Genomic DNA, 12545 nt, shown 5'->3' with positions numbered 1-12545 from the left:
AAAGGCAAAAAAAAAGATGCAATGTCGACGATTTTTCACGAAAAATTCAAATGAGGCAGGAGGGGTTTGCAAAATCGACGTCGTCAAAACTCAATCAAATAATAATAATTTAAAACCCATTCTATGATCATCTGCAATCAGCAAAACACGTAATGGAAGTATATTTTAGCAAACGTTCAATTAAAAATCCACAGATTTTAACACGAAAGATCCAAAGGTTAGAGAAATGCGATTCGGTTGTGATGTCGGAGTCCCGCGTTCGACTCCCGTCACAGCCTACTCTTTTTTTTTCTTTAAAAAAAACAAACAAACCTCCCATGCCTTTTAAGCCTTAAGCCTAAGCCACCTAAAATGTAGATGGACAGTTTACACTTAGCCGCATGGTAATTTTATGAGCATCTTCACTGCGTGGGGATTTTCACCCCATATCGAGAGGAATAAAGATTTTATTTTTCACTTAGGCCGTTTAAAACGTTTAGCTAAACAATCTAAATCGTCGCAATTTTTTATTTTCTATTTTTTTGAAACTTCCTGTAGTGCATTTTGGAAATTCATTTGGCTGCTGTACCAGCCATTCCAGAGAATTTTTACAAACAAGTTGTTGAATACTTGAAATATGAGACTCTGCAATAAACGTTAAACGAACGAATTCATCTCTTACATGAATCCGCACGATTCTTCTAACTTTTTATGAGTTGCAGGTTCAACCGACTTGTTATAATTTATACACACAAATGGGAAATTTGAAATACCTCGTACCACATTTGTTCGCTTCAATATATAGGACGTATAAGGCTGATAGGGGTCTACCTGGAAAAGCGTGTGCACTGCTTATTTAATTTTCCTCCTGGAACCCGGCGCTCCAAATGCAGAAATAAGAACAGTTTTTTTTTTCTTCCTTCAAACGAATTAATGCAGAGTTTTTTTTTGTTTTCTAATTTTCGTGCGCTTTCACGATGTAAAAAAAGAAAAAGATGAGATGGAATGCAGACTCGAACCGCAGTTACGAGAATAGAAGACGCAAAAAACAAAACACTGGACAAGAGGCATAACAGACATGCGCAATCGGAAATTTTCTTTGATAGTTTTATTTCAATTACATTGTTTCATCTAAAAAAAAAAAAATCCTTTTAGTTTCTCATACCGCCTGTACACGGACATTGACGCAATGAATGCGACGTTGCTGTGCAACAACATACGAAACATAGTACACCCAGGGATAAAAGGCCTGTCGTTCTATTTTATTCCTATTGTGTTTTTTCTTTTTCTTTTTCTTTTTTGCATATTATTAAGAAAGATGGCGGAGATGTAGGTACACATATAATACTGTATCTCTGCCGTCCTACGTATATATGTGGCCGTGAACGCCGTGCTCATCAAATATACAAAACGAACACGACGGGAGGCATCGCAATATATCGCTTAGATCGGGAAAGTCTTTGGATATCGCGTTCAACCATCGTGGCTGGGTTGGATTATGATTATTTTCTTTTCGTCTTCTTCTGTTCAAGACGGCGCCGCGAGCGTCGTTTCTCGTAACGGATGCATTCCTCAGCTCAGATGGGCGTACGATTTATTTTTTTTGTCCGTCTTTTCAAAATGTATTTTGGAAAAGAAAGAGTGGCGAGAGAACGGAATAAAACTAGGAAAAACAGGCACGGTCGTAACACTTCGTCATCCCGTCCGAGTCGAGAATAGAGAAACCGTATTCGACATTAACTACCTTCTCCGGCCGTCAGCGGTTGTTTTATTTTGTGTGTGTGTGTGTGTGTGCTTGACTTTTTCCTCGTGAAACATGTCAGTGCGCCATCTTTGAATCAACATTAGCTCATTTTGCGTAGGTCCTACGAATTTTTTTTTTTTTTTTTTTTTTTATTAAATTTATTTTTTTTGTTTGTTGTTTTGGATAATTTGGAGGAAACGCAACATGGTCATTTTAGGGACGAACTTTTAATTTTTCCCTTATTCCCACAGTTTCACTTGCGCATGAAATAAAGAATTTGTGTTCCAATTAAAAATTTGCTAATTGATCGTGATGAACGATTTTATCATCAAGGTTGGTGGGTGAACAAAGTTTTTAGTTTTGCTACTCCCGCCTTAAAGAAAAACATGAATAAAAATAAATTCGAAAAGAAAACGTGACCTTAGATGAGTTGTATACACCTTCGAAGTGTAAACGTGCACTGTCAGTAGAGTCACGTAGCGGCCAGTTACAGAAGTGAAATTTGAAATCAAATTTTTTTTATGTTTTAACTTTTTAGAATTAATAAAAAAAAATTAACTTCCTGAAAATTTTAATTAATGAGGAAAACATTATTTTTTAAAACTCTGTTTTACACAAGGAATCGTAAATCCGTAAATTGAAAACGTAATGAGAAACAATGCGCTTATTGATGTATTTTCTCCTCTTGGATTCACTAGCAAAATTGCACATTTGCTGCCTGAGAAAGCAGAAAGAGGAATTAAATTTTGAGCGCTAAACAAGTTTGTTGTGTTCGCTGAAAATACCAACTGTTCATCTGTTAATTGAAACAGGAAATAGTTTACAAGCAAAACTGTTGTTTACGGGAACCGAAAAGCGATGCCTAGTGAAGTCATAACCCTACAACTAGGGCAGTGTGGAAATCAAAGTATTAAACTACTGTCATTCAGAGAAAGAAAATTCATTGTATTACGACTTCATCTATAGCTATTAAAAAAATTTTAGGCGCAAATGTCAATCAAAATTTCTTGCTTTCTTAAAACTATTAAATGCAATTCTATGTTCTCAACTAGCCTTTGTTTCTGGGTGACATTGTCTAACATTTTCACACATCAACTCTCAATACAGTTGGCTTTGAGTTTTGGAAGAAGTTGTGTGCAGAACATGGAATCAGCTCTGAAGGAGTACTGGAAGATTTTGCAACAGAAGGAGTTGATCGAAAAGATGTTTTCTTTTACCAGGTTTGCAAAAATTAACTTTTTATTATAAAATATATTCAGATTATGGCTTATATATTATTGTCTGGGTAGATACAGTATGAATGCAATATCTGTTCACATTTTGTATAGTATTATAATTGCTACTTCTATATCCTAGGCTGATGACGAGCACTACATTCCCCGGGCTGTCCTACTCGATTTAGAACCTCGAGTTATAAACACAATAATGAATTCTCCATATGCCAAAGTATAAAAATGTAAATGCAACTTTTATTCTTGAATTACTACATGATCTTATTCTGTTTCATAGTTGTACAACCCAGAAAATATCTACCTATCAAAGCATGGTGGTGGTGCAGGAAACAATTGGGGTTCAGGATACAGTCACGGTGAACGACTCTTTGATGAAATATTTGATATCATTGACAGAGAAGCAGAGGGCAGTGAAAATCTTGAAGTATGAAAGAAAAGAAAAAAAAACGTTATCGCCATCAAGCGCATTAATTGTTCCATTATTTTATTAACAGGCTTTCACCCTTTGCCATTCAATTGCTGGAGGAACTGGTTCTGGTCTGGGTTCTTATATGCTGGAAAGAATATCAGAGCGGTATCCCAAGAAGTTGGTTCAAACTTACAGTGTGTTTCCTAACCTTGCAGAATCAAGGTAAAACATAATCATAAGAAAAAAAACTTACACAACTAAAACCATGGAATCACATGATATCCCTCTCTCCTAAAAAGCGACGTTGTTGTTCAACCTTACAATTCATTGCTGACGTTGAAACGGCTGACGCTGAATGCCGATTGCGTCGTAGTCCTGGACAACACGGCCCTGAATCGGATTGCCACCGATCGACTGCACATTGAAACGCCATCGTTCACGCAGATCAATTCTCTCGTTTCAACCATAATGTCCGCATCAACCGCCACTTTAAGATACCCAAGTTATATGAACAACGACCTCATAGGGTTGGTCGCTCCGCTTATTCCGACTCCTCGGCTGCATTTCCTCATGACAGGGTACACTCCACTTACGAACGACCACGAGGTAAATAGGCTGTCGCCATCTGGTTTAACTTTTTTTTTTTTTTTTTTTCATTTTATAATCATAAATCTACAGGAAACATCTGTAAGGAAAACAACAGTCTTGGATGTAATGAGGCGTTTGCTTCAACCCCAAAACATGATGGTCTCCACTACACCCGACCGTAATGGCTCACATTGTTACACTTCGATACTAAACATAATTCAGGTAAACGAATCCCGGATGTTTAATATTCAACAAGTTCTAACTTCTAGTTCTTTAGGGAGAGGTAGACCCAACGCAGATCCATAAATCGCTCCAGAGAATTCGCGAAAGAAAACTGGCGCAGTTTATCCCTTGGGGTCCGGCTTCTATCCAAGTGGCTCTTTCACGCAAGTCGCCTTACGTCACAACATCCCATCGCGTATCCGGGTTGATGTTGGCTAACCATACGAGTATTTCTACCGTAAGCAGAGTCACATTTATAGCAGCAGTCCAATGGCAATTGTCTATTCTTTATTTGATGTCAGCTTTTTGCGCGGACGCTGCAGCAATTCGATAAACTAAGGAAACGAGAAGCTTTTCTTGATCAGTTCCGTAAGGAAGCAATGTTTCAAGATAGCCTTGACGAAATGGATGATTCGCGCGACGTCATCCAAAACTTGGTGGACGAATATACGGCCGCAACAAAGTCTGACTACCTCTCCTGGGGTATGAACCGTCCTGGAACGTCGGCTGCGGGCGCACAAACGTCGGCCTAAATGTTCAAAACTTGTACACGGAAGATTATTAAAATACAGACTGGCTTTCATTTCACAGTAAATTCTACGAAAAGGCTGTGTTTTGGTAGGTGATGTGTTGTGACTGATTTAAGGCACACACACACACAAAATAACGACCACCTTTTGCCGACATGCCACAATTCGAAAGTTGGTCTGGCGCCGCTTTCTTTCCTACAGAACAACAAAATCAATATGCCGTACCTATAGCAATCCCTCTTTTTTGAAGGGTTTTACTTTCAGCGCTAATTTCCTAATGATTTATCTCGTAAGCTTTATCGATTTGTATTGTGTTACCTCAGCCGGTCACGCTCCGCCTACTTCCGCTAAGTGCATGCGCACGCATTTTTTTTTTCTTTTTTCCCCCTTGCGGAGCCCGATCGAGGAGGTTGTGATCAAGATATTTTTCCCAGTACAACACGTCGTCTCTTACCGAAAAAAAAGCGTCGTTTCTGGAAATCGATTGAGAGGTACAAAGTACATTTACCTAGAAATCAAACATTTGGCAAAGTAACAATTAACGTATCATTCTTTCTTGAACAACAGCAGCTGAGAAGGAGGCACTGTGCACACGTTTGCTCGCATCGTGGTATAAAACCTGTCGCTGTGACGGACCGACGTACTATACGAAGTTCAACAAGTTGATAAAGAATGGATGCCAGCGATGCAACTTGTGAAGAGGAAACGAGGCACATATTGTCCGTCGAAAGCCAACATCCGCACGCAGTAAGCAGTACATTGTTTTTAGTTCATTTTCTATTTATTCTAACAGAAGTTTTGATGTTGCTATTTTAGAAGAACGAAGAACGGAAGAAAGATTGCAGCAGTTTACCAGGTAAATGTGATCAATCAAAAATGACGTGTCTAGTGGTTAAAGAACGTAATCGTTGCACGCGAACGTTTCAGTTACCTTTTAAAGTAGGGTTGTCGTACGTATCGTTTGTTTTAAGTCAATTTATTTCTAAGTATAAGGCTTTCGGCGAGAATATAGCATTAAGTATTTTCAATTTTGTTTACAACGAACTAGGCAATTTTGAAAGTGTTTATGGTATTTTGACGTCGTCAGGATTGAAAGTTAAAGGCGACTGAAAATGGTACCCAAAAAAAACGTAAGCAGCCAAGAAGATGTTAAAATGCCATAGGTTATGAAGCACGTAACAATGTGCTTGTTATTGATCCAAACTTTTTTTTTTTTTTTTTTTTATAAACACCCGCCTTATGTTTATTGGGTCAACAACATATCTACAGAGATTGAATCTTTGTTAAGAGGTCGTAAAATCATTTCGAAAATGAATCGGTCGTTCTGTACTGTAGGAGCACATCTTGAGAGATTCGTATTTGTAATGTGTGAGTGTACTCATTAGTTGTATATCGTTGGAACAATGATATTGCGATACACATATTAAAATTGTTTTATTGTCTTTGTTTTATTTTTCTAGCGGCATCGTTTAATTACGTCAACTCAATCGTAGGAAGTGGCATTATTGGTAAGTCAACTTTTAAACTTTTATCTCATTTTTACACTACCGTAAGCCGGAAATTTAAATTGAGGAAAATCATTTTGAAACATGAGCCATCACCTTGATGGTTTTTGTCCTTTTTGAATAATACGCTTGCGCTTATCATTCGGGTAAATAAAAAGAAGATATCATTGTGCCAACATATTTTAAAATCAACTTCTAAATTAATTTTCCTCAATTAAGTAATCGCCACTGCGATTCCCAGTTCAGTTTTAACGACATCACAAATCCCTTTTAAAAAGAAAACTTTCTTTTCATTTCCAGGAATGGCATTCGCGGTAAAAACCATAACTTTTGATATTGATTTAAAATCAATAATGATTTATGTCATTTTTGAATGTGGATTCAGCTAAATCAAGCCGGAATTCTTTTGGGTATGTCAATCAACGGAGCGTCTGTTTCGTTTTAGTTATTTAATTACAATAAGAAATTCGATTAACCTTTTTTTTCACATGGCTCCACTTTCAAAACATTTTACACATTACTTTTAGGACTGATCCTCATTATCGGCTTGGGAATGGTAATGACACATCCATTCGTAATAAAGTCATTGAAAAAACTACTAACATTGAGCAAGAAAAAATCTTAACCCAAAATGTACATTTATTCAATTGTTTCACACATGATGTCATTGTTACAGGTCACCGATTATTCGCTAATCATCCTAATCCGATCGAGCCTCATCTCAGGTACGAATTCGTATCAAGGTGTTATGAAAGCCGCATTTGGAAAAGTTGGATATTCAGTTCTATCACTCTTGCAATTCATCTACCCGTTCATTGGTATTTAAGTTATCAACAATTTTTAAAATGGCACTCGTTCTTACGATATCCTCTTCATTAAAAAAAAAAATAATTGTACACCAGCAATGATCAGCTACAACGTTATCGTTGGCGACACTGTAACGAAAGTTCTAATGTACTACGCCGGACTGGAAAGCGGCAACATTTGGGTACGCCGAGAGGTCGTTATAGCAATCATGTAAGCTCACTTACTATTTTATCATATTTTTATTGAAAAATCAGTATATCGAACAAAACTTGTCCTGAAACGTATTCCCGTGGAAAACATGTTTGTTTTAAAAAGATACCTTTCTTTTATCGAAAACAGAACACTGTGTTTGTCGCTTCCACTATCTCTGTGCGACGGAATGGCGAAATTTGCAAGAGTTTCATTTATTTCCTTGGTTGTCACCGCATTCGTATTATGCGCCATCATCATCCGCCTATTCACGCTCGGCCCTTTCGTGTAAGTTATTTATGACTGACTCAGAATCGCACCTAACAACATGCGTGTATGCTTTTGTTGCAGACCACAATCAGATGACGCTTGGGTCCTGGCCAAACCTGGGATTACACAAGCGGTTGCTATTGCCTCGTTTGCCTACATGTGCCACCACTCCACCTTCTTATTGTACGGTTCTCTCAAACAACCAACAGAGGCCCGTTGGGCTCGACTTACACACGTGTCCGTTTTCACTTCGGCCCTCATTGAAATCTTCTTCGCTTTGTTTGGCTATGCCACCTTCACCGGATTCGTTCAAGGTAAGCTTTCCGACACAGGAACATTGGCTTCGTGGGAGGAGTGGTAACGAGTTCGAAATGATGCCAAAATTTCAATAAAGTCAGGATGGCATCATTTCGATTTTGGAATATTTTCAGTTTTGCACGCTATGATGGCGCCACCCCTATCACTCGCTTTCCTTGATATATTTGATGCCGTCTATGACCCCCATATGCCTGATAGTAGATGTCTATTTTTGTTTTTCAATCTACCACAATTTTAGGCGATTTATTGGAGAATTATTGCCGAGGAGACCACCTGATGAATGCCGCTAGAATAATGTTTTGCGTAACCATTCTACTAACAGCGCCGATCGAAGGTTTTGTGGCTCGTGATTTAATAATGAGCACCTTGTCGGTATCGAGTGGCAATTGTGATGGATCCAACGCGAAAACTAAGTTCCTTCCGAAGATCATTGTCAGCTTTTCACTTGTTACAGCGACGTGTTTAATATCTTTCTCCACCGACTGTTTGAGCATTGTGCTGGAATTCAACGTAAGAAGAGATTTCGTTTTGATTTCATCAGTATTTGTTTTTAACCTTTTCGTTACATGACATTCAGGGAGTTTTCGCTGCCATACCTTTAGCTTACATCCTTCCGGCGTTGTGTTACATACGCCTTGAACCCAGTTCATGGAAAACCTGGCATAAACTACCAGCTATAATGATGGCATTTTTCGGAATACTCATGTCGTTTAGTGGTCTCGTTATGATATTCGTTAACTGGGGTATGAATTCGAGCTGCAGTCACGGCGCTGAGATGAGCTATTGCCCGTTGTGGGTCAATGCTACGCAAACAAAATTTTAAATGTGAAGGCAAATAGTGTTCTATGTACAATTTGTGTATGGGCTTTAAATGTTGTTTCATTGACGTTTATAAATCATGACTTATGAACTGTGAAAATTGTGTATGGGATCCACTCTAAAGCTAATAATGCATCATGCCTTTCTTTGAATGGTCGCTTTGATTAGCGATGTTCAGGGCTGTCTTATTGCTGCATCGGACACTACTGTGTATTTGCAGAAGCATCCACTGAATGTATCAACATTTCATGCAAGGTGTTTATAGGCCATTCCTAAAAACAGGAGCTGAAAAAATTCTAAAGGGAGAATGAATTTTCTTAGATCTGTAGCTTAGACCTATAGTCAGGAATTTGGAACTGAAATAATGCTCAACAGGTACTAGAACTAAAAATATCATTATGCAACATATTATCATTGTTGAAGGCTTTTGTTTAGAAGTTAAGATATTACTAACACATCGCTCAAAATGTTCCACAAAACTATGAAATGGGAACAGTTCGAACAGCGCTTGCATTTCCGTTACTGAACTGTAGGTACAAGCATGAGTATATTGTCACGTTCAAAACTACACTGTATGTTTCAGGTTTTTTGAAAGAGTTTCTGTTTCATCTTCAATTTCAAGTCTTGGTTTTCTCCTGGTGTTCTCTTTGATGGCAATGGTAGCTTTATGTTCACTGTCTTCCATATCTGATTCCCTTCAAATGAACTTTCACTTCACTAAGAAATAAAGCACTCCCTAGCAGAAACTTGGTGTCCAGATGGGGTCTGCGTCCGCGATACTCTAATTTTGACTCATTTTTTTGGTCAAGTTTGCGTACTGAATACGGAATCAACTTCCTTAAGTACTTTCGGTTCGTGGTCTGGTACTAGCTTAGTACAAATCCGGTATTATGGACGCAAAAAAGAAGCGAAGCGCTTAAGTCCCTGGTACCAATGTTGGGCTCATTTTTTACTGGTCTCTTGTACGCTAGCACGAAAGCCGAGCGCTACAGCCCGTGGTACGAGTATTATACTCGTCTAATACTGGCCTTTGTTATGTCTAATACGTGCCTAATATGTCCTCAGAATTTTCTGCAAAAATTGGGATTGATGTGGATACAAAAAACCAGTATTAGACTCGTTTTTTCACTGGCCTATGTTCTTACAATTTTTTTGCTTCAATGTTTTTACACCGTTGAGGAGCTTTATTATCAGTTTTGGAGGCTTCAAATACACTGACTTGTATCTTGACTAATCTTCTCTAGTTAATAAATAAATTATAAATGCGGAATAATATTGGTACAATTTTAATAACGTTTTCCGGTTTGCGCATTCAGGCATGATCCAATATTGTTTAGCATCAACCTGGCCTTTCAGACAACAGAATTGTTGTCGTCTGCTTTGGAGGAAATCGATTACGTCTAACAGGCATGCAAGGGAAAATCAATACCTAACTTTCATTCCTTTTTTTCTTTGTACGTGGACATGCAGAATTCTAGCTTAGCAATCAAATAACCTTACTAAAAGAATTGAAAATAATTTAAAAGTAACTGTGAATACAACAGAAAATGGTTTCCCAATACATGGCACTTATATAAAAAACCCGAAATTGGAAAACTGGCAACGCCCATGCTGTTCGTATGAAATTTGTACGTATTTCACAGAAATGCTTGAAGTTCTTCGACAGAGACTCACGTTATTGTTACTGTTCTGAAACGCTAAATTACACTCAGGTTGGATTTCTTATTTAATATTCTACGTCTAGTGCAGTCTTTTGCATTCGTAGTGCAAATTTAACATTACTACTGCAAAGCTTTGAGCAAGTTCAAAAGATTACTGCCACCATGGATCGTGTAGTTGACGATAACGTATTACATACTAACCACGACATAATTCAGCAGTCACACGTTGCAAGAAACATTCAGGTATACTTTTTCTTCAATGTTCTATATTATTATTAAACATTTTCTGTGGTTCTAAATGTTTATCCCTCAGGAAGGAAGACCATTTTGTGAATGGTGTGGAAGATATGTTACGATACAGGAAAATACTGAAAAGACCAAGCCTTCCAAATACAAAGAGCCTTCATTCTTTATCGTACAAACCTTAGAAAGGGCTGTGACAACAATCCATTATGTCTCTACAGCTTTGTGCCCTGTTACTGGTTATCAACGGACCACAAGTTTTTGCTATACCCACCATGTACTACATCAGAAGGCAATTTGAATCCTGCGTGTTGGGGGGGGGGAACATTTAAAAGATTTCACCACCCATTCAATACTTGGCTGGAATACGATGTTCATAATATTATGAATCCAGAGAACAAGCCTGGTAAGTTTCACTTACTTTACGTGCAATTATATTGTAATCTCTAAAATTAATTTTCATGTTGTTATTGCAGTGAGTTTTACGACAGCAAAGCATGTTGTCAAAGAGGCAGCTGCTGGTCGTCCTTTAGCCGAGGCTTTCATTTCCGATTGTGAAAGAACTTGGGGGAAAGGAAAACGTGTCTCACAAAAAAGGAAGAGGTACGGTGATGACAGTGAAGACACCAGTCCGCCTACAGTTGTTACGGCAACCAGAACAAGTTCCGTCATCAACATTATTCAAAGTAATTACATTAAGATATTTTCAAACTTAAAAATTCTAAACTATTTTACAATTCAGGTAGCAAGAGTGGCGAACCAAAGGGCCACAGCAGCGCAAACAGTATAGAATTTCAATATTTGTCGGATGATGACGTGCCTCCATCTTCACAAACAACGGTAAGAAACATATCTGCAAATCCACTTGTAGGCAAAGTCCTGAGAGATAGTTTTAATTTTCTCATTTCTTCTCAGCTGGCCGAAAAACTTCAGTGGAAGGCAGTTCCTCGCGGCGACGATAGACGGCCTGGTCTCTCAATATTTATGAACCTCATTTCAGTTCTAGGAGGTATATGGAAATGCTACATTGTATTTCATTAATTAATTTTCCTTCTTTTTATTTTAGTCGTTGCGAACGCAAAGGCGCGACAAAAAAACGAAGAAAATATTGAGATTGACTGTTTATTGGAACAGATAAAGACGTGCAGAAAGAGTGGAGAAAAATACCGCGAAGAAAGAAGCATAACACCCGTTGAAGCTCAGGCAGCTAGGTGTTCGCGCAACCAGCCAACTTTTGAAGCGCCAGTACCTAGTACTATTTACGAGGCCGAACTGCAGTCCAAAATTGCTGCCTGGAAAAGAACATAAGAGATTTCAAAAAACCCATCGAATAAGTTACAAATTTCTTGTCTAAATGTCTTAAATGATGTTTTTTTTTCTGTGTCCTCGCCATGCCGTGTTGGCCACATTGCGCCTTTCTAGTCTTTGTGCCGTGTTGGTATGTTGCCAGGACGAACTGGATTTATCAGTGACTTCATGTTAAATATAAAGAAATTTGTGTTATTCTGCAGTCATTTTTTTTTCTGAAACTGTAACAATTTTATGTAGGGAGTAAAATGCATTTAAAAAATCAAACAATAGTCCCATAACGGACATGAATACGAGTATTGGGACGAGTACAGAAGATGAGCCCCGGCTGAGTCTAACGGCCGGGTATGGGAACGGCTTTTGGCTCTAACTTAAGAGGCTCACCGTTTTTTTTTTTTTTTTTTTTTTTTACCGTCCTCGATACCAGTCTAGGAGGCTGTTATGGCTGCAAACAAGGGGTCCAAATACCCGCCCGCTGGACCGGTCTAGGACTCTAGACGAGTCCGAAATACCAGTCTTGGAGGGGTTTTTGCCCTCTGAATTTCTGCTAGGGCTAAATATTTTTTAAACAAAGTCTTATTATGCCTGCAGAAATTGAAGAAACATTTTTTTTTACTGGTCTTGCAGTTTCCTTCCATACAGTGGAGCCTTAGTTTTCTGTTAATCACATTACTAAAGTTGAATAGCTAATACAAACCTAAATTTTGTAAGCTTCAAAATT

At 38.2% G+C, this 12545-nt stretch overlaps 3 protein-coding genes across 4 annotated transcripts; all 3 read left to right on the top strand.

Moving 5' to 3' along the window:
- Positions 1-2446: 2446 nt before the first annotated feature.
- Positions 2447-4769, top strand: LOC130702862 (tubulin gamma-1 chain-like). Of its 2 annotated transcripts, XM_057524473.2 has the most exons (9): positions 2447-2630; positions 2831-2943; positions 3080-3169; positions 3233-3379; positions 3450-3586; positions 3664-3970; positions 4043-4174; positions 4230-4412; positions 4477-4769. In XM_057524473.2, exons 1-9 carry the CDS (start codon positions 2582-2584, stop codon positions 4705-4707), a joined length of 1389 nt encoding a protein of 462 aa, XP_057380456.1. In that variant the 5' UTR covers positions 2447-2581; the 3' UTR covers positions 4708-4769. The 2 variants fall into 2 exon arrangements, with proteins under 2 accessions (XP_057380456.1, XP_059351441.1); XM_059495458.1 differs by having other exon boundaries at positions 3664-4174.
- A 292-nt stretch (positions 4770-5061) lies between these two features.
- On the top strand, positions 5062-8740 carry LOC130702853 (putative sodium-coupled neutral amino acid transporter 11). The gene is made up of 13 exons (XM_057524461.2): positions 5062-5195; positions 5272-5451; positions 5521-5560; positions 6165-6212; positions 6510-6523; positions 6595-6619; positions 6737-6765; positions 6886-7027; positions 7112-7226; positions 7356-7493; positions 7557-7789; positions 8032-8303; positions 8371-8740. The coding sequence occupies exons 2-13, from the start codon at positions 5377-5379 to the stop codon at positions 8614-8616; spliced, it is 1377 nt and encodes a 458-aa protein (XP_057380444.1). The 5' UTR covers positions 5062-5195; positions 5272-5376; the 3' UTR covers positions 8617-8740.
- A 1533-nt stretch (positions 8741-10273) lies between these two features.
- LOC130703030 (uncharacterized) lies at positions 10274-11824 on the top strand. The gene is made up of 6 exons (XM_057524652.2): positions 10274-10516; positions 10587-10922; positions 10993-11202; positions 11259-11356; positions 11432-11525; positions 11583-11824. The coding sequence occupies exons 2-6, from the start codon at positions 10901-10903 to the stop codon at positions 11822-11824; spliced, it is 666 nt and encodes a 221-aa protein (XP_057380635.1). The 5' UTR covers positions 10274-10516; positions 10587-10900.
- Positions 11825-12545: the final 721 nt, after the last annotated feature.

The sequence above is a fragment of the Daphnia carinata genome, chromosome 5 (assembly GCF_022539665.2).
Source record: "Daphnia carinata strain CSIRO-1 chromosome 5, CSIRO_AGI_Dcar_HiC_V3, whole genome shotgun sequence".
Taxonomy (NCBI): Eukaryota; Metazoa; Arthropoda; class Branchiopoda; order Diplostraca; family Daphniidae; genus Daphnia; species Daphnia carinata.
The sequence above is the reverse complement of the archived record's forward strand: the minus strand, read 5'-3'. Positions and strand labels throughout refer to the sequence as shown.